This window comes from Elgaria multicarinata, chromosome 9 (genome assembly GCF_023053635.1).
Source record: "Elgaria multicarinata webbii isolate HBS135686 ecotype San Diego chromosome 9, rElgMul1.1.pri, whole genome shotgun sequence".
Lineage (NCBI taxonomy): Eukaryota > Metazoa > Chordata > Lepidosauria > Squamata > Anguidae > Elgaria > Elgaria multicarinata.
Window position 1 is genome coordinate 5,319,804 of NC_086179.1, and position 23,266 is coordinate 5,343,069.

General features: G+C 47.8%; 1 protein-coding gene across 2 annotated transcripts in view; it reads right to left on the reverse strand.

The window, feature by feature from the left end:
• Positions 1–7,409: 7,409 nt before the first annotated feature.
• Positions 7,410–23,266, reverse strand: part of LOC134403813 (protein phosphatase 1 regulatory subunit 7-like) — a 34,142-nt gene continuing 18,285 nt past the window's right edge. For both annotated transcript variants that reach the window (XM_063134303.1, XM_063134302.1), the window contains 3 exons: positions 20,266–20,543; positions 15,553–15,618; positions 7,410–7,455 (listed from right to left, as the gene is read on the reverse strand). In XM_063134303.1, the coding sequence (XP_062990373.1) occupies positions 7,452–7,455; positions 15,553–15,618; positions 20,266–20,543 (348 nt within the window). In that variant the 3' untranslated portion in view covers positions 7,410–7,451. The remainder of the gene's footprint in view (positions 7,456–15,552; positions 15,619–20,265; positions 20,544–23,266) is intronic.

Consider the following 23,266-nt stretch of genomic DNA (forward strand, 5'->3'; position numbering starts at 1 on the left):
AAGACTCTGGCTTCAGTGCTCCTTGTCCCCAACCACGAAGCTGTGGCACAGAAGTGAAGGTGCTGCAGCTGCTGTTGCCAAAAGCCCCCCCCCCCGAAAAAAAACGACAAACCCTGAAGCACCTTCTCTTGAGATTTTGGCTAGAACTTGCTGGGATCAGGCAAGAGTTGGGCCCATTCACAACCCTGTCTCCGAAAAGCCAAATCTCCTTGGCTCCCGGCCATCTCTCCTCCCTCCATGCAACTCTCCCAACCAGGCAGGGGGGGAAAGCTGAAACTTAAACTTGTCAAAGGCGCTTGTCAAAGCAAAATGAAGACTGCCGAGATGTGAAAATAAACGGAGCTGAAACGTTTTTGGCCGGCTTCCAAGAGAAGCATGCTTCAACCATCAGAGCGATCAGCGACTGAGAGAAGAAGAAAAAAGCTGGGTGTGTGTGGGGGGGGGGGGTGAAGATTGAGGAAGAGGCCAAGAAACAAAGGCATTTGAGGGAAATTGCTGCCAAGTCAGACAGCGAATAATGACACCCCACCCCCCATTTTAAAGAATTTGAGATTTAGCAACCCCAAAGAAAGGGCCTTGTTTGCAAATGTGGAGAGCCGGTTTTAAGAATGCGGCATGGGCATGGGCATAGTAAGACTGTACCACTTCTGACTGTGGGAAGATATAAACTCAAAAACAAAAACACTTTTTTTTTTTAATAACTGTCCCTGCTGGTAGAAATTTAGCATGGCAGGGAAAGGCTTAGGCTAGAACCGCTTTCCCTGATGTTCTTGTTTTCTGCTTGCAGGGAGACTTTTTGTTTTTCCATGAGGGAGCCGATTAAAAACACACACACCACATAGTTGAAAGTGGTACGGTCCTCTCTCCTATCTTGGAACTGTACCAGTGCATTCTTCACTCCAGGTGAAGGTGAGAAAAAGAACATCTCTGTGGTGGTATCGGAATTCCTACACATTCTAGACCACGGACACGTTTCCCAAAAAAAGCTAGAGAAGGGGAACTTTCCCATTCATGATCCTTTCCCCTTGTTTTTAATGAGTCTTCTGTTGACAGGAAAACTAGAATATATGCTGGGAAAGGTTATGGATTAGAATCAGTCAAATATCATATCTGCATGTGGCGTCCAGCTGGCTTTTCTACCTGGCTGTTTTTTAAAAAAGATTTTGTTGCCATGCAATCCTCTTATTAAAGTCAATGTGCTTAGTGGTCCCCCCATCCCAGATGTTTTAAGTCGGAGAGGCACTGGTCCGTGGGAAAGTAAGCCTATGTGCACCAGTTGCTGGGGAACATGGGTGGGAGGGTGCTGTTGCACCGTGTCCTGCTTGTTCACCCATGGCCGATGGCTGGTTGGCCACTGTGTGAACAGAGTGCTGGACTAGATGGACCCTTGGTCTGATCCAGCAGAGCTTTTAATGTTCTAACACTAAGAGCTGTTGACCTGTGTGCACCAGCTGCTGGGGAACATGGGTGGGAGGGTGCTGTTGCACCATGTCCTGCCTTGTTGGTCCCTGGCCAATGGCTGGTTGGCCCCTGTGTGAACAGAGTGCTGGATTAGATGGACCCTTGGTCTGATGCAGCATCAGGGCACTTCTTACGTTCTTAAATTTCCCCCTTTCATGCCCTGTTGAAATTAACGGGAACAGCATAAGCGTATAGTAGAATGTATTGATTTTCTTTTGAAACTTTCTCTCACTTTTATTTTCCACTCGGAACTCCAGATGTCCAACGGCACAGACAATATCAAAACAAGGTAATGAAATTCTATAATTCCTTCTGTCCCCACAATCCAGGCACATGAGTTTGGGGAGACTCCAAGCTTTGCAGACATTAAAAAAATTGTGAAAGGCTTCCCCGCTCCCCGAAGGGGATGGCCATGAAATGCTGACTATTCTGGGATGGCGTGGATGGAACAGAGTATACTGGAATAGGGACATTCAACAGTGAAACGTTTTGTTGCAGGTCTCGGTTGTTATAATAATACCAGCTGTAAGAACAGATGACAGCAGTCAGGAATATCAAAGTCCTCCACATTGTAAAAAAAAAGCTACAGTGAAGCCAAACATATCATTTTCCCAAAATATCTTTTCAAATTCAGTTGGGAGGGATTTTGTCCCTGCCCCCCCACCCAAAGAAAAATCCAACGAGGAGTGAAATTTTCTGCAAGTTGTCGTCATCATCATCATCAGTGTGTATGTATCTGTGGATACTGAAGTGATGGCAGGAAGTGATGGCAGCTACTAATTCCCCCCCCCCTTCCACATTAAATGTTTATTTTCACCACCATGAACCTCTGTCGGAGGGAGACCCGGAACAGGCTTCCGTTGCCAGCTGTAAAGCTGACAGCTCACGGCAGCCTACCTGGCCAACGGTCAATAGCTTGGCGGTTCTCCTAGAACCATCTCTGTCACTTGAGGTCCAGGTGGCCTCGGTGGCACGGAGTGCCTTCTACCAACTCCGTTTGGTGCCCAGCTACGCCCCTATCTGGACAGGGATAACCTAGCTTCAGTCATCCATACTCTGGTAACCTCCAAATTAGATTACTACAATGCCCTCTACGTGGGGCAGCCTTTGAAGACTGTTTGGAAGCTGCAGCTTGTGCAAAATGCAGCGGACAGATTGATAACTGGAAGCAGAAGGTTCGAACATATAACACCAATTCTGGCCCGCTTGCATTGGCTGCCTATACATTTCCGAGCCCAATTCAAGGTGCTGGTTTTAACCTATAAAGCCTTACACAGCTTGGGACTGCAATACCTGACGGATTGCCTCTCCCGACATGAACCTACCCGTACACTGGGTTCAACATCTAAGGTCCTCCTCCGAGTCCCTACTCCGAGGGACGCTCGGAGGATGGCAACAAGGGAGAGGGCCTTTTCAGTGGTGGCCCCCCGACTGTGGAATGATCTCCCCACTGAGGCTCGCCTGGCACCAACATTGTTACCTTTTCAGCGCCAGGTCAAGACTTTTCTCTTCTCCCAGGCATTTAACAACATATGCTAAGTTTCTTTGTTTTTTGATGGACCCCAGAACCGTTGTGGTGTTTTATACTGTTGTTTTTATATTTTTGATGGTTTTAAATTTTGTATACTTTTTAATGTCCACTGTTTTTAACTTTTGTAAACCGCCCAGAGAGCTTCAGCTATGGGGCGGTATATAAATTTAATAAATCAATAAACAAACTCCCTTGCAAGTGCAATGAATAAAACCAGATTTAAATGCAGATCAAAAATGCACCCTGTGTTTACATTCATTTCAATGAGGAGCTCATTACAGCCCACCAGATTGTTCCTATGGTCAGCAATTCCGTTTGCTGGAGGGCCCAATTTGATAAGGGGGCGGCAGGTTTGGTTTCCTCACCACCCCTTCCAAATGACATTAAGGATGTAAGAGGAGGCACACGCTGGATCAGACCAAGGGTCCATCTAGAATCATAGAATAGCAGAGTTGGAAGGTGCCTACAAGGCCATCGAGTCCAACCCCCTGCTCAAGGCAGGAATCCACCCTAAAGCATCCCTGACAGATGGTTGTCCAGCTGCCTCTTGAAGGCCTCTAGTGTGGGAGAGCCCACAACCTCCCTAGGCCAAGGGTTCCATTGTCGTATAGAATAGTAGAGTTGGAAGATGCCTACAAGGCCATCGAGTCCATCCCCCTGCTCAATGCAGGAATCCACCCTAAAGTATCCCTGACGGGTGGTTGTCCAGCTGCCTCTTGAAGGCCTCTAGTGTGGGAGAGCCCACAACCTCCCTAGGCCATGGGTTCCATTGTCGTATAGAATAGTAGAGTTGGAAGGTGCCTACAAGGCCATCGAGCCCATCCCCCTGCTCAATGCAGGAATCCACCCTAAAGCATCCCTGACAGGTGGTTGTCCAGCTGCCTCTTGAAGGCCTCTAGTGTGGGAGAGCCCACAACCTCCCTAGGCCATGGGTTCCATCGTCGTATAGAATAGTAGAGTTGGAAGGTGCCTACAAGGCCATCGAGCCCATCCCCCTGCTCAATGCAGGAATCCACCCTAAAGCATCCCTGACAGGTGGTTGTCCAGCTGCCTCTTGAAGGCCTCTAGTGTGGGAGAGCCCACAACCTCCCTAGGCCATGGGTTCCATCGTCGTATAGAATAGTAGAGTTGGAAGGTGCCTACAAGGCCATCGAGCCCATCCCCCTGCTCAATGCAGGAATCCACCCTAAAGCATCCCTGACAGGTGGTTGTCCAGCTGCCTCTTGAAGGCCTCTAGTGTGGGAGAGCCCACAACCTCCCTAGGCCATGGGTTCCATTGTCGTATAGAATAGCAGAGTTGGAAGGGGCCTACAAGGCCATCGAGCCCATCCCCCTGCTCAATGCAGGAATCCACCCTAAAGCATCCCTGACATGTGGTTGTCCAGCTGCCTCTTGAAGGCCTCTAGTGTGGGAGAGCCCACAGCCTCCCTAGGGAACTGGGAGCTAGCCCAGCATTCAGGTCTAGCCCAGCATTCAGTTCATACAGTGGCCAACCAGCTGCCTAAGGGAAAACCCACAAGCAGGACATGAATGCAACAGCACCGTCTCCCACCCATGTTCCCCAGCAACCGTGCATACTGTCTCTGGTACTAGACATAGCACAGAGCCATCAGGACTAGTAGCTATTGATAGCCTTTCTCTTCCAGGAATTTATTCCATCCCCTTTTAAAGCCATCCAACTTGGTGGCCCTCACTACATCTTGCGGCAGTGAGTTCCACAGTTGTGTGAAGAAGTCTTTTCCTTTTCTCTGTCCTGAATCGCCCACCCGTCAGCTTCATGGGATGACCCCCACTGGGTTCTAGTATTATGGGAGTTTCTAAATGCTCCTATGAGGGCATTCAGTCCTCTTTCCTTAGGGTGTTATTTGGTGTTCCCAAGTGTGTCTCTGGAGGTGTCCTTAAGTTAGAGGCTGGTCTTTTGCTGACTGCGGCACGATTGATTGTAGCTAGGAACTGGAAGATTCAAGGGGATTATTGTATTGAAGAATGGTATAAAGAAGTTTGGGATATAGCTATTAATGATAAACTGACTTGTAATATTAAATGGAGAAGAGGTATAGCTAAAACAAATGATTTTGAAGGAATTTGGAAACAGTTCCTAATATTTGTGCTTTCTAAGGGAAGTGGGAAACCGCCAGCAGAAGAAAGTATGAGATTTTGGAATCAGGAATGAGATCCCAAGGTGGGGGGTGCACTTATATGTTACGTTTGATTATGTTATGTAGATATGATATTATGATATTCAACATTTATTCAACATTTATGTAGTATGTTGTTTTCTTTAATTGTAATGGTGTATGTTTAAGTATTGTAGAAAATAAATAAAAATGTTAAAAAAAATATTAGAGGCTGGTCTGAATTCTGTTAACTGTCCGGCTTGGATCCATGCGATCCATTTCTGGCTTCGCTGCAAGTTGGCACTTCCAACAAATCCCCTGGTATCCAAGATCCCGTCAGACCATTTTGGACCTCCCTGGTCAAAGGCCATGACAAGTAAAATCAACGCAGTAGGCCTATCATCCCCTATGTTACTATCAAGGGATCTAGCTAGTGCCAAATCACTGCTTGATATAGACATGCAAGTCCTCCAGAGCGCTGCTCGGGGGCCCTGCTCCCCCCAGTCCCTAGGACAGCCTTCCTCAACCTGGGGCGCTCCAGATGTGTTGGACTACAACTCCCAGAATGCCCCAGCCAGCTGGCTGGGGCATTCTGGGAGATGCAGTCCAACACATCTGGAGCGCCCCAGGTTGAGGAAGGCTGCCCTAGGACTACCAGTCTCCTTTTGTAAAGATGGGATGCCTTACCTGCGCTGGTTAACAATCCCCAAATACAGGAAAGCATCCTCACTAGCCAGACTTAACGTCCTTCCCTCTAAACTTTCAGGTGGCAGATACAACAAAACCCCACTGCTCAACAGATGCTGTCCCTGTAACAATACTGAGGTGGAAACCGTATCACACGTGTTACTGTTGTGTAGGTTTTACCAAGGGGCTAGGAATGATCTTCTGAACCCCATTTTACAATCTTTTCCTGGTCACCCAAATGTCCCTTTTACTTCGGAACTCAGACAAATCAATCACCGAGCAAGCGGCCAAGTTTGTGAACTTGGCCATTCCTATTAGATCCTCCAGGATTACTTGTCTTTTTAATAGCTAATTGTATGCTCAGTCCTTTTGTATGTGATTTTTGTTGGAATGGTCTATTGACTGCAATAAACTGTTGTTGTCGTTAGTATTATGGGAGAGGGAGAAAAACGTCTCCCTATCCACGTTCTCCTTGATATGCATCATTTTGTACACCTCTATCATGTCTCCCCTTAGCCTCCTTTTTTCCAAGCTGAACAATGCCAGATGTTGTTCCCTCTGAGGGAAGCTGCTCCAGCTGCTTTTCGGATGCCCTTTCTGGCACCTTTTTCAAGTCTACAACATCCACCTGCGCACAGGATCCCAAGACTGGCCGCATCATAGATTTGTATAAGAGCATTGTGATATCAGCAGTTTTAATTTTTTCCTTTTCCTATCGTCCCGTTGTGACTCAACTACTTATTATTTTGGGGTTGCAGTAGGGGAAGAAGGTTTGGCTGAGGTTACTGGGGATCACTGGTTAGGCCTCACCTTGAGTATTGCGTCCAGTTCTGGGCACCACACTTCAAGAAGGACGTAGACATATTTCCAGAGGAGGGCAACAAGGATGATCAGGGGTCTGGAAACAAACCCCTATGAGGAGAGACTGAAAGAACTGGGCATGTTTAGCCTGGAGAAGAGAAGGCTGAGGGGGCGATATAGAATAGCAGAGTTGGAAGGGGCCTATAAGGCCATCGAGTCCAACCCCATCAAGTCCAACATGACAGCACTCTTCAAATACTTGAAAGGTTGTCACACAGAGGAGGGAGAGGATCTCTTCTCAATCATCCCAGAGTGCAGGACACGGAATAATGGGCTCACGTTACCCGGCTGGATACCAGGAAAAACCTCCTGACTGTTAGAGCAGTATGACAATGGAACCAATTCCCTAGGGAGTTGGTGGGCTCTCCCACACTAGAGGCATTCAAGAGACAGCTGGACAGCCATCTGTCAGGGATGCTTTAAGGCGGATTCCTGCATTGAGCAGGGGGTGGACTCATGGCCTTATAGGCCCCTTCCAACTCTACTATTCTATGAGGTTACCCCTAAAGTCTGGGGGCAGGTGGGTGTTTCCAGGTGCAAACCTTTACTTTGAGATCACTTTCGGTGCCAAACAATGGATAATTTTAATAACATAAACTGTGTACTCCAATCACCATCCGCAATCAAAATGCTCCAGAGCGTCTATCCAGCAGCAAAATGATCCCCATAGGCCGCCAAGCCAGCTGTGCATGCCACAGGATTCTGGGCTGTGCAAGAATCTCCAAGGAGACGGCTTCATGTAGTGAGGGAGAAGCAGCCTGGTGGATTCAACAACAGAGAAGCGGCAGCTTTCACTACCTGTCATAGAGAAGAGACAAAAAAACGGATTAGAAAGAGGCTGGCATCTCAAGGCTAAACAGGAGGGCGGCCATCTTGTTGATCCCAGGAAAACCTTCGCCGGCTACAGTTCTATGAAGGAGTGGCAAAAATGGTGGGTAGGCTGCTACCCCTGCCAAGATCTTGCAAATGACATTCGTGGGTGGAGCACAGGTTCTAATCCAGGTTTTCTATTTTATGTCCAGAACATGGAGGAGATAGTTAATTTGGAAAGGGGTGGCAGAACGTTTCACCCACTGAGTTCAAGCATCAGATGATTGACAAATTCACGGAAGACAAGGCCATCAATAACTACAGGTTGCGATGATAGTCCATTGCATTGCATTTGTATCCTGCCGTTTTCCTCCATGGAACCCAGAGCAGCGTACATAATCCTCCTCCTCTCCATTTTATCCTCAGAACAACCCTGTGAGGTAGGCTGGGCTGAGAGTCTGTGACCGGCCCAAAGTCACCCAGTGGGTTTACATGGCCGAGTGGGGACTAGAACCCAGATCTCCCGACTCCCAGTCCAAAACTCTAGCCGCTACACCACCCTGGCTTTTTCCTACCTCCAAAGTCAAGAGGTGGTAGAATCATAGAATCATAGAATAGTAGAGTTGGAAGGGTCCTATAAGGCCATCGTGTCGAACCCCCTGCTCAATGCAGGAATTCACCCTAAAGCATATCTGACAGATGGTTGTCCAGCTGCCTCCTGAAGGCCTCTAGTGTGGGAGAGCCCACCACCTCCCTAGGTAACTGGTTCCATTGTCATACTGCTCTAACAGTCAGGAAGTTTTTCCTGATGTCCAGCCGGAATCTGGCTTCCTTTAACTTGAGCCCGTTATTCCGTGTCCTGCACTCTGGGAGGATCGAAAAGAGATCCAGGCCCTCCTCTGTGTGACAACCTTTCAAGTATTTGAAGAGTGCTCTCATGTTTCCCCTAAGTCTTCTCTTCTCCAGGCTAAATATTTCCAGGCTAAACATGCCACTGAGCACCATGAGCAGAGAAACAACAGATGGGCTGGCCCACTACCTTCTGGCCCTGTGTGTAAGACTTCTCAAAAATATCTTGACAGCTCCTGTGGAGACAGGATGCTGGAATAGAGCAGGAGTGGGCAAATTGTGGGCCTCCAGATGTTTTAGTCTACAACGTCCTATTTTTCTGGTTCTATTTGCCCCTATTTTTTATTTTTTTGGGGGGGAGGATATTAGGGATGCCTTTAAAAAATGGTTCGTGTGCAGACTAGAATTCTCCATGTTTCTCCTCCCTTGGCGGAAAGATGAGGATGGCCCCGATTCGGCTCCTAGCATCTTCAGGTAAGAGGATCAAAGTAAGGCAGGTGACATGAAAGAGCCGTCATTAATTAGAAATGGAGTTGAGACATTCAGAGTGAGGGTAAAGGCAGTATTCTGAGCAGTGAACCATTTGTAGTACAGTCTAATTTGTTGCAGACTTCACCGTCATCTTCATCTAAAGCAGGGCTGGGGAACGTGGAGCCCGCTAGATACTGTTGGACTCCAACTCCTATCAGCCCCAGCCAGCCAGCATGGCCAATGGCCAAGGATGATGGAGCCCAAGAACATCTGGAGGACCATAGTTTCCCCACCACTGAGACAAAAGACCACAGGGAATAGGGTTGGGAAAGGCACAAGGTGCCCCTCCACCAGTCAAAGTAGTGGAACTGCTGGTAAGCTCCAGTGATATGTTTCAATTCAGTACACGCCCATCACAAGAACATAAGACGAGCCCCTGCTGGACCAGGCCAAAGGCCTAGGCTGTCCAACGTCCTGCGTCCTACAGTGGCCTACCAGATGCCTCTGAGAAGCCTACAACAGGAGATGAAGGCAATACTACCCTAAGACAATCTAGTGCAGCTGTGGCAAGATTTGGACCAGGGACCTCCTAGCTCAGGATGCAATCCAAGATACACTTACTACGGAGTAAGCCCCAGTGCAATCCTATACATGTCTACTCAGAAGTAAGCCCCACTGGTTCAGGGGGTTCCAGCCATAATCTCTTATCTGGGCATGTTTATCCTGGAGAAGAGGAGATTGAGGGGAGACATGATAGCACTCTTCAAATACTTGAAAGGTTGTCACACAGAGGAGGGCCAGGATCTCTTCTCGATCCTCCCAGAGTTCAGGTCACGGAATAATGGGCTCAAGTTACAGGAAGCCAGATTCCAGCTGGACATCAGGAAAAACTTCCTGACTGTTAGAACAGTACAACAATGGAACCAGTTACCTAGGGAGGTTGTGGGCTCTCCCACACTAGAGGCCTTCAAGAGGCAGCTGGACAACCATCTGTCAGGGATGCTGTAGGGTGGATTCCTGCACTGAGCAGGGGGTTGGACTCGATGGCCTTAGAGGCCCTTTCCAACTCTACTATTCTATAATTCTATGATCTACTACACCACTTTAGTATTGCAGGTCTTCCTGCTCACTTGTACATCAGAAATGCAGAACCTGTGGCTCTCGAGATGTTACATTATTATTATTATTATTATTATTATTATTATTATTATTATTATTAAATTAATAATAATTATTTGCCCAATGCTGGACCAAAAGGCGGCATCACAAAATTTAAAACATATACATAAAAAAAAACTATAAATAGAGATATACAACAGATATATATCTTTATTGCTTGTTAGCCAACTAGGCCATTCGCAAACAAATAAAATAGTTGCAAAATAACATGTTAACATAATAACATAATAGCATGTCCATACACCATCTCACCACAATCAGAAGAATAATACAAGATAATAATATAAAACTGATAGTAGGCTCAATTGCAGTACCAGTACTGGCCCGCATGTAATCTCAGATTAGTAAAATTTAATCCTATATGGCAAACAGAAGCTTCTGTACCTCCAGCGCCCGCTGTACAAATTTTGCAGTCCTGAACGATATATAATGATCAGAGCCTAACAATAATATCTGAGTTACATTTTTAGGTGAAATGTGGTTGAATCTGGGGCACAAGGTATTGCTTTCTCAGCTCGACATACACTGGACACTCAACTAGAAAGTGTGTCATGTCCTCAGTTTGGGGGCAGCCGGCTGGGCAGTCAGCTTTAGCGCGTGGATGGGTCCTGTAACGCGCTTTCACCTCTGGAGTGAATTTAACCTGCACCGGGTAAATAACCATCTCAACTCATGTGAGGTAACAGAAGTTAAGTATAAAGGAGCTTTTCCCGGGGCAGTTAATTATATTAAACATATTCCAATATTTAAACATTTAAAATGACATTTTTAAAATGTCCTTGGACACAAACGGAGGTCCAACCCCCATCAGCACCAGCCAGCATGGGAGGTAGAGTCCAAAAACATCTGGAGGGGCACAGGGGCACCCCCCCCCCCGTTGCACGGTATGATTCCACCATGCCTGGCACCTACGACTGAACGATTGCCAGTTCAGACGCCGAAGAGTTTTAGTAACAACCTTCGCCAGCATTGTCTGGAATCAATGAACCCCGTCAGGCCACTCAGAGCTTTGCCAGCTAATAAATTAGCTAGCGAGAGACGTTTACAACAGTGCAACGTTAGCAAGCACATTCTTCACGACCAGCTCCTTCCCGCGGGCTCAGGCTGTTCAAAGGAGCTGTCGCGTACAGTGCCAGAGACGGCTCAAGACGCAGAATATTTAACCTTTGGGTCGTCGGTTCCCAATCGGGCCGGGCCGTCTGGCGAGCGAAAGGGTCCATTCACTCCAGGCCGCTGAGCGATCGTTTGGCGTGAAACGTCGGGCTGAGTAGTTCCAGTTCAGCTCCCAAGAAGAAAGGTGCCCAAACGAAAAACAATGGGAGGGGAAAGGGAATCCGAAGACGGTAGGTTGGGTGGAATGTTGGCCATCTTGGCCAGGAAAGCCAACAGGGGAACCATAAAGAGGACCTCTCAACAAAGGAGAATAACAAAGGCCCCCCTGGGGTCACCTTGCTGAAGCTAAGCCGGTTTGGGCCTGATCAGCACTTGGATGGGAGACCACTTGGAAACCCGCCGTCAGGAACTCCTGACCACTGCCCCTGTGAGGCGAGCCACACCACTGCAGCTTCTCAGTGAAGAACTTTGCAGAGTGACTCCACTCCAGGCTGACCGTTTGGTCCTCCTGGTCAGGAAGGAGCATAGGAGGGCTGCTTCGGTGGAACTTGGTTCGTGCCACAAGGTCTGCCTGCACATGGATGTGTCTTATGTTTCTCATCTTGTTCTTCAGTCCTGGTAAAGGGAGTTCCTGGTAAGCAGCTCGTTCAGGCAATGTCTGAGACCAAACGGAAGCCCTTTATACCTGGAAATCCAGTCCATCCTGCTCAGGCTTTGCTCCTTCCTTGAGAAGCAGAAGTCCTTAAAGGGGCAGGAGCCTAGCACTCCTTGTCTTCTCTGTGAGTGTGTTCAGAGGAGGGCGACGGGGATGATCAGGGGCCTGGGAACAAAGCCCTATGAGGAGAGACTGAAAGAACTGGGCATGTTTAGCCTGGAGAAGAGAAGACTGAGGGGAGACATGATAGCACTCTTCGAATACTTGAAAGGTTGTCACACAGAGGAGGGCCAGGAACTCTTCTCGATCCTCCCAGAGTACAGGACGTGGAATAATGGGCTCAAGTTACAAGACGCCAGAATCCGGTGGGACATCAGGAAAAACTTCCTGACTGTTTGAGCGGTACAACAATGGAACCAATATCCTAGGGAGGTGGTGGGCTCTCCCACACTAGAGGCCTTCAAGACGCAGCTGGACAGCCATCTATCAGGGATGCTTTAAGGTGGATTCCTGTGTGGAGTAGGGGGTTGGACTTGATGGCCTTATAGGCACCTTCCAACCCTACTATTCTATGACTCTCTGAAACGTATCTATGTGGCTGAAGGCTGTACCAACATCTTCCCTAACCACCACTTGATTCTGCAGTCCATACAGTTTGAAGCCAGGGGAGATTAGTAGGTCAAGGTACAGAGTTATATGCCTGCCTCCTCCCCATGGCCGTGGGGCAGCCCTCCCTCCAGGGGAATGGAGTGTTCAGATCCCTCCCTCGGGGCTGAACCACAGCAGGGACCGCGCTTAGGGGTGCCAGCAGATCTGGTTTCGCTCAGACAGTTTGAACACAATGCATCTAGTTCTCACTGCTGCATAAGCTTCACTGTATCAAAATAATGAGCATTCTAACTTACGTGAAGTCAGGTTTGTTTGCTAATAATAAATAAGAATTTATTTATTGGCTGCCTGTACTTTTCTGAGCCCAATTCAAGGTGTTGGTTTTAACCTATAAAGCCTTACACGGCTTGGGACCGCAATACCTGACGTAACGCCTCTCCCGACATGAACCTACCCGTACACTGCGCTCAACATCTAAGGTCCTCCTCCGAGTGCCTACTCCGAGGGAAGCTCAGTGGATGGCAACAAGGGAGAGGGCCTCCTCGGTGGTGGCCCCCCAATTCTAGAACGATCTCCCTGACGAGGCTCGCCTGGCACCAACATTGTTATCTTTTCGGCGCCAGGTCAAGACCTTTCTCTTTTCCCAGGCATTTAACAGCATATGCTGATTTTATAACTGGATATTGTTGTTTTTATACTTTTAGTGGTTTTAAATTTTGTATATCTGTTTTAATGCTCATTGTTTTTAATTTTTGTAAACTGCCCAGAGAGCTTCGGCTATGCGGTGTTATATAAATGTAATTAAATAAATAAATATCTCCTCCCAAAGTTACCTCTTACAATGAATCTACGGGTTGCTGTCGCTTGTGGTTGATGTGCGTTCAAAGGCTGTTGTCCCGGCAGAAACAACTTTGGGGGATTCCACACGTCGTACTGAGGGCGCTTCCATGCGCCCCCAGTGCGCCCCCAAAGCGATCGTGTAACTTGCCGGCGACAAGGACGCCTCTTCCTCGTCTCTTCGAAAGGCAAGCTACACGATCGCTTTGGGGGCGCACTGGGGGCGCATGGAAGCGCCCTCAGTACGACGTGTGGAATCCCCCCTTATCTAAAAATATGATCATCTATGAAAATATCCTGAAAGGGGGGGACCCTACAAATTACCACGAAAGATGCAAGGTGGTGCAGAATTCGCCCCGTGGCCTTCTCTGGCTCACACACACACACCCGCTCTAAAGTAAACCACAGAGCACAGCAGATTCCTAACATTGTTGGGTGTGCTCAACGTGCCGTTCTGGGGGGTGGGGGAGGGGGGCGAGATCCTTCACCACCTTTTGCCTGGGCTGGTATTTGCATTCCACACACACCTGCGCCTTGATGGGGCCCTTTGAAAGCCACTGTAGAAAAGGAAAGTGATTAATAGGTGAAATGTTACCCTTGGGAAAGGTGGCCAGGGTGACGCACGCGAATACCCAGAAGGTCTGGTAGACCTTGAAGATGACACTATAGTAATGTTTCATTCAAGGGAATGGAGAGGGGGGGTGCAGGTGAAGGGGGAGGGGGGCTTACCTGGGTCCGCCGCTGCGGACTTGCGTCAGGCGGCTTCTACTCGAGGATGCTGAAGGCCGGAAGCAGGCCGCGGCAGCGACGGAGGCAGCAGGTAAGGAGATGGGGGGAGGTGGGGCTGGCCCCGAAGCGGCCCGAAGCTTTGGAGCCAATTGGCTTCGGATTCGGACTGCCTCGGCCTTCGCCCGAACCGCCTTGGATCCGGTAAGAAGGGTCCGAACCACCCCGATCCGCTTTGGATTCGGGGTTCGGATCCGAAGCGGTGCACAGCCCTACTAGATAAACAAGGGAGGGAGAAAGAGACTCTGCAATTAAAGACTCTATTATTCCAGCAGGCCTTCCCTTTTTAGAACCTTATTGCTGACCATTATTTATCGTTTTTAGGCTGTACGGTTTTATTGATTGGTTTTATGCTTCCTATGGTGTTTTGTTGATTGTTTTCAGGGCGGTGCTCCGCTCCGTTTCGGATCCCCGAATCCGAAGCGGAGCGGGCCGATCCGCACCTCTGAAACCCCGTTCCGAAGCAGATCGGGGGATGTGCGGATCTGCGCAGAGCAGTTTGGACCATTCCAAAGCTCCAGATGCAGGTAAGTGTGGGGGGAGGGGGGCTTACCTGTGTCCGCCGTGGTCCAGGCGGCGGCTTCAACTGAGGCCCAGGCCTCAAGGCGGAAACAGGCAATACTGGCAATATTATTAATAGCAATAGTAGGCTTCGGCTATTGGGCGGTATAAAAATGTAATAAATAAATAAATAAATAAAAGCTGTATGCTAAAGCATCCTGGTATGTTTCGCATTTTGCCCCCGCCCCCTTTTGCCTTCGGCCTCACCCATCACTGGGCTGTGACCGCCCCCAAGAGCGTCTCTGAAACTGAATTCGGCCCACGGGTGGAAGAGGTTTAACACCACTGCCCTAAAGTGTTACTCACCGGGAGATGTCAGTGCAATCAAAGCAGACATTTTGCTACCGCTCATTTCTGGGACCAATCCGGTAGGAATTCCTTCCGGAAAAACGGATAGCTCAGTTGTTGGCATGTTATTTACAAATTGTGCAGCACGTGGGCAGTGCCAGCTCTTACGTACATCCTCTGGCTTGGTCAACTCCTTGTAGGGTAGACTGGCTGGTTTCCTTCTTCCATTCTGCCACTTTGCCCAGAATTTGGTGAACAGGTAGTTGTCCATGGCTTGCGAGATCTTCCCGGGATTATCCAAGAAATCTCCCAATGGAAGCGTTTGTATGTATCTGCAGAACAACGGTTGACGCGCCGTTAAAAAGGTTTCTTCTTCCTTCCGCGTGCTGTCAAACCCTACCTCAAGACCAACGTGCTTAAATTGGGTTCACTGTCCTGGTTCTCCGCCCTACCTGGAGTTCCCTAAAGCAGAATTGTCAGCAGAAGCGCAACACCTATGATGATCCCCACAATTCCCAACCTGCGTGACCGGCAGATGTCTTGGACTACAACACCCAGCATCCCCAGCCGGAATGCTGGGAGTTGTAGTCCAACACATCTGGACGGTGCTGGATTAAGGAAGGCTGCTTTAAGCGAAGACACCAAGGCCTGAATGTGGGACCTTCCGCATGCAATCCCGTGCCCTACCACAGAGCTATGGCTTTGCTTTTTTCCCAGCATGCAACAACTTCCTTTACCTTATACACCCTTCCATTTCCAGTCTGAGTTTCTCTTCGTATTCTATCAACTCTTCCTGCATTTCCCTAAGAGAGAGAAGAAAGGACCTCAGACACAGATCCTTCACAATCCAAAGGGAATCATGGACCAGGAGGCAATATCTAAAAATGTCAGTATGGTGTGAGAGCCAGTATGGTGTAGTGGCTAAATTGTTGGACTGTGAATTGAGAGATCCGAGTTCTAGTCCCCTCTTGGCCATGGAAGCCCACTGGGTGACTTTGGGCTAGCCACAGACTCTCAGCCCACCCTACCTCACAGGGTTGATGTTGTGAGGATAAAAATGGAGAGGAGGATTATGTACGCCGCCTTGGGTTCCTTGGAGGAAAAAAGGTGGGTTATTTGAAGAAACGCCTCCTCCCATATGTACCTGCCCAGACCCTAAGGTCATCCTCAGGGGTCCTTCTCTGTGAGCCTCTGCCAAAGGAAGTGAGGCAGGTGGCTACCAGGAGCAGGGCCTTCTCTGCTGTGGCACCCCGGCTTTGGAACGAGCTCCCCAGAGAGGTCCGCCTGGCGCCTACACTGTACTCCTTCTGTCGCCAGCTGAAGACCTTTTTATTTTCTCAGTATTTTAACACCTAATTTAATTCAAATTTAAACTTTGCTGTTTAAATTCCGCATTTTAACCTACATCAATTTCTGCTGCGTGGTTTTATCCTGGTTGTGCTTTTTATATTGTATTTTGTCATTGTGCTTTTTAGACTGCTGGTTGTTTTATTGTGCTCTTCATGGTTTTAATTTTTGTGAACAGCCCAGAGAGCTTCGGCTATTGGGCGGTATAAAAATGAAATGAAATTAATCAATAAAAAATAAATAAATGCAATAATAAATAAAAATGTCATTCCACAAATGCATGTAGCGCTAGCTCAGCTCCACCACCGCACAAGCTGTTGCCCATGACGCTTGCACAACTGGTTCTGCAAGGAGTGCCTCAACGGGTTGCGCCCTTGATAGAGTCTTGTCTGAAACCCCGAGCGGATTCGCTGCCCCACTGGCACCACAGCCACCAGCCTCCGCTGGCTGCGTCACAATCGGCGTGCGGAAGGTAAACTCAACCTCGCGGGATGTGCTGCGTGCACACACTTTTCTGTAACGTGAGCCTCCTGGCGGGGGCTGAGAAGAGCAGAGTCCTCCAGAAGAGAAGGCTCATTTTTTTCGGTCGGTGCAAAAAAGTGTTAACATAGGTGCCTCCATTTTCTAAAAGAAGCTGTGAAGTAGCCATTATACAGCAGGCAAAATGTCATGTATGCGAGAATATCTCCTTGAGTGCATCCTTGCACCTGTCTGAATTGCTTGTTTTTCCTCCTAAACCTTCTCCTCATCTCCCATTCTCTCTTACTGTCAATAATGTTACGCTTACTCCAGTCATGGAAGCTCGTAGTCTTGGCTTTATATTTGACTCCTCGCTCTCCTTTATTCCTCATATTGAGGCAGTAGCTAAATCCTGTCGTTTTTTCCTGTATAATATTGCCAGGATTCGATCATTTTTGTCTGTCTCTTCTGCCAAGACTCTTGCTCATGCATTGGTTATTTCTCGGTTGGACTACTGCAACCTTCTTCTCACTGGCCTTCCTTCTTCTCACATCAGTCCGTTGGTTTCTGTTCACCACTCTGCTGCTAAGATCATCTTCTTGGCTCGCCGCTCTGACCATGTTACTCCACTTCTGAAATCTCTTCATTGGCTTCCAATTCACTTCAGAATCCAATATAAACTTCTCCTGTTGACCTACAAAGCTTTTCACAGTCTAGCTCCTTCCTATCTCTCCTCTTTCATCTCACACTATTGCCCCGCTCGTGCTCTTCGCTCCTCTGATGCCATGTTTCTCACCTGCCCAAGGGTCTCTACTTCCCTTGCTCAGCTTCGTCCATTTTCTTCTGCTGCCCTTACACCTGGAACGCTCTTCCAGAACATTTGCGAACTACAAGTTTAATCGCAGCTTTTAAAGCTCAGCTAAAAACTTTTCTTTTTCCTAAAGCTTTTAAAACTTGATTTTGTTCTGACTTTTATACTGTTAGTTTTACTCTACCCTGTGCCTGTTTGGTGCATTCTCTTCCCTTCCTTATTGTTTTATTATGGTTTTATTAGAATGTAAGCCTATGCGGCAGGGTCTTGCTATTTACTGTTTTACTCTGTACAGCACCATGTACACTGATGGTGCTATATAAATAATAATAATAATAATAATAATAATAATAATAATAATAATGATGTCTTATCTAACATAAACAAGAGCTTCGGCTCCAGTGCTCCTGTGTCAAAGTTAGCTTACTGATTGTTTATAGAACAAAGGGGATTGTTTAGCAAAATTAGCTATGCTCCAGTGTTATGTTCTGATTGGTTTATGCTGCTACTGAGAACTGCCCCTTTCATGCTTCAAATGCTGTGCTGAATTCCCAATGTCTTTGTCTGATTGCTCCCTTTGAAGAGACCAGACCTTGATTATAATCCATAAAGCGCTTTTGAACCCTCTGTCGCTGGAAGTGTGGAGTCGTGCTTAGGGGCTGAATTGGATTTCGTCCCTGGGTGAAGAACATTGATCTAGCAAAAGCAATAAAACAAATCACCCCCTGAGGCTGGGCCTTTCGTTGACATGCACTGCTCAGAGCAAAGTCATGATGTTGCTCCGACAGTGGCTCTCTGCCAGGGCTTAAAATAGGATGGGTTTCAAGCTACAATGTTCGCTCCTCAATTCTCGGCCTACAATGACGTCGAAGTCATAGAGTCATAGAATAGTAGAGTTGGAAGGGGCCTATAAGGTCATCGAGTCCAACCCCCTGCTCAAGGCAGGAAAGCCCCACTGTCCCTCCCCAGCAAGGCTCTACAGGGGAAGACAGATCTCCTCTGTTTCTTGAACCTCAGTCCGACGGCCAAAACTTCCCGATGTTGGCCTTTGGTGCTCAGTTCATTCACTAAACCAGGGGCCAAAACCGCCCTGCCTGGGGGCAAAGTCCCGTTCTCCTGGGTTCCCCAGATGGCTCCGCCCCTTCTCCTGGCCCCGCCCTCTTCCACCCACCACCACTGACCATTGGGCGGCTTTCTATTTTCTGTGACGCTTTCCCTCCATTCTAAAGGTTGAAATGCCTCTCCAAAGGTTTATTTACTGGCAGCAAAATACACTGGTATTTTTGGCCGCGCCCCTTTGTCTTTGGCCCCGCCCACCACTGGAATGCGGCCACCGAGAGCTTCTCCCCAATGGAATTTGGCCCTCCGGCTAAAATGTGTTCAACAACTCTGCACTAAACCCTCTAAACAATGTACTTTGCTGCCTGTAAGGAAAATCTGCTTGTGTATGTCTCTCTCTCTCTCTCTTTCTCTTTCAGATGCTGAGTCAGAACTAAAAGAAGCCCAGCCAAGAGTCGGGGATTTAAATCCTTTCGAGAATTTAAACTGCACTCTACATCTAAAGTATTCCTCCAAGTGCCTACTCCGAGGGAAGCTCGGAGGATGGCAATAAGAGAGAGGGCCTTTTCAGAGGTGGCACCCCGACGAGGCCCGCCTGGCGCCGACATTGTTATCATTTTGGCGCCAGGTCAAGACTTTTCTCTTCTCAGCTCAACATGAGCTGAGTTTGTTTGTTTTTAATGGACCCCAGAATCGTTGTTTTTATAAGGATACTGTTGCTTTTATGCTTTTTATGTTTTTAAACTTCGTACATTTGTTTTTAATGTTTACTGTTTTTAACTTTTGTAAACCACCCAGAGAGCTTTGGCTATGGGGCGGAATATAAATGCAATAAATAAATAAATACTCTCCAGGTGTCAAGGAAGAATCTTCCCAGGGGCTTACCGAACAAGAGGCCCAGGCTCAGAAGTCGTCTTCCCCTCCCGCTGCCCTGGGAACTCAGTCTTTGTCAAAGGGGGAGGGAGCATCAGAGGCCTCAGAGGCCAGGTTCAGAAGACACTTTAAGCCACAGCTTTAACTATGGTGAATAAGGCTTTTTTGCTTTACTCACCATGGTTAAAACCATGGTTTAAGGCAGGGGTCCCCAAACCCCGGACCGGGACCGGTCCATGGCCTGTTAGGAACTGGGCTGCGCAGGTGAGCTGCTTTCACCCACCCACCCCCATCCACCCCCAGCGTACCTGGGCGTGGGGCGCCATCTCGCCTGCCCAGCCGAAGAGAAGCCAGGACACTGGGGTGGGGCGGGGCGGCTTTAGAACGGCACACCCAGCCGGAAGCCGCTCTGGGAGAGCGACTTCCGGGCGTGCCGTTCTGAAGCCGCCCACCCGCCCCAGCGTCCTGGCTTCGCTTCGGCTGGGCACCCACCCAGCTGAAGCGAAGCCAGGACGCTGGAGGGGGGCGGGTTTTTTCCCAAAAATCCTCCCCCCCCCCAGTCCATGGAAAAATTGTCTTCCATGAAACCGGTCCCTGGTGCCAAAAACATTGGGGACTGCTGGTTTAAGGTGTCTTCTGAACACAGCCAGAGTCCGCTACAGAGTGAAGCGGGCGAAGTTGAGAGGAAGAGGGAGGCCAGTCCGCCACAGTAGCCACACGTGAGAAGTCGTGGCATGAGGACCCTCCCTGAAGGAGGAGCCCAGTAAAAGCCTGCCAGGCACAGTGGGAAAGTGTCCATTTAGTTGATAGGCAGCTGCCTTGCACTGTTTGGCTAATTAAGCTAATTAGATCATTCCAAGCCTTTACACTCTCTCCAGGTGTGAAGAATGAAACGCCTTACAGGATTCGGGAGTGGAAGTGATGCACGGCGCTCCCCACGTTCTCTTTCTTCTGCTGCAGTCTTTCACCGAAGACCCTCCTGGCCACCTCTTCCAGGTCCACTTTGGCTTGAGCTACATTGGTCGAATTAGATGCTGACTCCTGGAGGAAGGGCCACATGCACAGAGGGAGCGCAGAGAGCCTTGACGGATCCCGGAGAAACATTCCGTCCAAGATCTCCACGGCGGTGGTTTCCTTGATGGCAGTGATGTAGCGGTTGTCTCGGGCCACCGGATTATCCTTTGAGGGAGGTTGGGCAGATAATAACAGAGGGAAATGGAAGCCGTGAGGTACTTATAACTTAAGGTGCTGACATGGTCAAGAAACTGGAACCACAGATAAGCAAAGAGAAGCCTATCCAGGCCCCTTAAAATCAAGGCAGTGAAGGGGCGGATCGTGTCACATATACTGCAGAGGTAAGTGAGATATTATAAAAATATATTTATAATATATAAATATATATTTCAGGAGCAGAATATGGAAAGTTGGGGCTGGAAGCCAGGCAGGCTCCAACAAGCAGCAGATTATGAATGAGCCTTAAGTAGGGATTTGACCGCCTTTAGGATGGTGAGCCCTGCTGCCCCCACAATGACTAAGGCCTTTTCTCTTAAAGGGGCCTGGTCTGCTTTAGCAGCCTCACGTTGCCATGATATGAGAGCAGTTGTGGCATGTTGAGAACTGGGTTGTAAGGAAGTGCAAGCTTCATCATGCCTTTCCGTACCCAAGAACTCTCCCTGAACAGTTAACTCAGGAGCTTCTTCTCCTGGGGACAAAAGAGTGGAATCCTCTGAAGATGAGGGTTCCAGTTTCTTGAGGGAAAGGGGCCGATCGTGTCACTATCCGTACTCACATGTACTGCAGAGGTAAGTGAAATATTATAAAAACTTTTAAATATACTGATAAGTTACACTAGTTCCCAAAGTTCAGGCGTACTTCCACTGTAAAGCTGTAGATTATATCATTAAAAAAGCACAGACAAGTACTCAAAGACCATTTAGAAAACACTCAAAGAACAAAACACCCAAGGACCATACGCGTTTCCACCCAACAGAGGTCTTCTTCAGTGGTCACATGAACTATATATGCACATGAAAAAGCTAAGAATGATTTTCAAATCGCCATTGCCTGAAAGTCAAGAAAAACACAGAATTAGCAACATTCATATCCGTGCTAAATCCTCTTGCCCATAAACACGTCCTTCAATTGGTTCACCTAAAAAGTTTTTTTTTTAAAAAAAAACCCCACTTACCACTAGATGTTATTATTGTTATTATTTATTTATTTATTTATATAGCACCATCAGTGTACATGATGCTGTACAGAGTAAAACAATAAAATAGCTAATTTATTGTTGTTTTATTGTTATTTATATATTGTTATAGCTAATACCCTGGAAGACAGAAACAAACTTCAAAGTGATCTTGATAGGCTGGAGTGCTGGGCTGAAAACAACAGAATGAAATTCAATAGGGATAAATGCCAGGTTCTACATTTAGGAAATAGAAACCAAAGGCACAGTTACAAGATGGGGGATACTTGGCTCAGCAATACTACAAACGAGAAGGATCTTGGAATTGTTGTAGATCACAAGCTTAATAGGAGCCAACAGTGCGATAGGGCTGCAAGAAATGCAAATGCTATTTTGGGCTGCATTAATAGAAGTATAGCTTCCAAATCACGTGAGGTACTGGTTCCTCTCTATTCGGCCCTGGTTAGGCCTCATCTAGAGTATTGCATCCAGTTCTGGGCTCCACAATACAAGAAGGACGCAAACAAGCTGGAGTGTGTTCAGAAGAGGGCAACCAGGATGATCAGGGGTCTGGAAACAAAGCCCTATGAAGAGAGACTGAAAGAACTGGGCCTGTTTAGCCTGGAAAAGAGAAGATTGAGGGGAGACATGATAGCACTCTTCAAAGACTTAAAAGGTTGTCACACAGAGGAGGGCCAGGATCTCTTCTCGATCCTCCCAGAGTGCAGGACACGGAATAACGGGCTCAAGTTAAAGGAAGCCAGATTCTGGCTGGACATCAGGAAAAACTTCCTGGCTGTTAGAGCAGTATGACAATGGAATCAGTTCCCTAGGGAGGTGGTGGGCTCTCCCACACTAGAGGCCTTCAAGAGGCAGCTGGACAACCATCTGTCAGGGATGCTTTAGGGTGGATTCCTGCATTGAGCAGGGGGTTGGACTCGATGGCCTTGTAGGCCCCTTCCAACTCTGCTATTCTATGATTCTATGAAAATATCAAAACCCTGCCGCATAGGCTTATATTCTAATAGAATCATAATGAAACAATAAGAAGGAGAAGAGAATGCACCAAACAGGCACAGGGTAGAGTAAAACTAACAGCATAAAAGTTAGATCAAAATCAAGTTTTAAAAGCTTTAGAAAAAAGAAAAGTTTTTAGCTGAGCTTTAAAAACTGCGATTGAACTTGTAGTTTGCAAATGTTCTGGAAGAGCGTTCCAGGCGTAAGGGGCAGCAGAAGAAAATGGACGAAGCCGAGCAAGGGAAGTAGAGACCCTTGGGCAGGTGAGAAACATGGCATTAGAGGAGCGAAGAGCACGAGTGGGGCAATAGTGTGAGATGAGAGAGGAAAGATAGGAAGGAGCTAGACTGTGAAAAGCTTTGTAGGTCAACAGGAGACATTTATATTGGATTCTGAGGTGAATTGGAAGCGAATGAAGAGATTTCAGAAGTGGAGAAACATGGTCAGAGCAGCGAGCCAGGATGATGATCTTAGCAGCAGAGTGGTGAACAGAAACCAACAAACTGATGTGAGAAGAAGGAAGGCCAGTGAGAAGAAGGTTGCAGTAGTCCAACCGAGAAATAACCAAGGCATGAACAAGAGTCTTCGCAGAAGAGACAGACAAAAATGATCGAATCCTGGCAATATTATACAGGAAAAAACGACAGGATTTAGCTACTGCCTCAATATGAAGAATAAAGAAAAGCGAGGAGTCCAA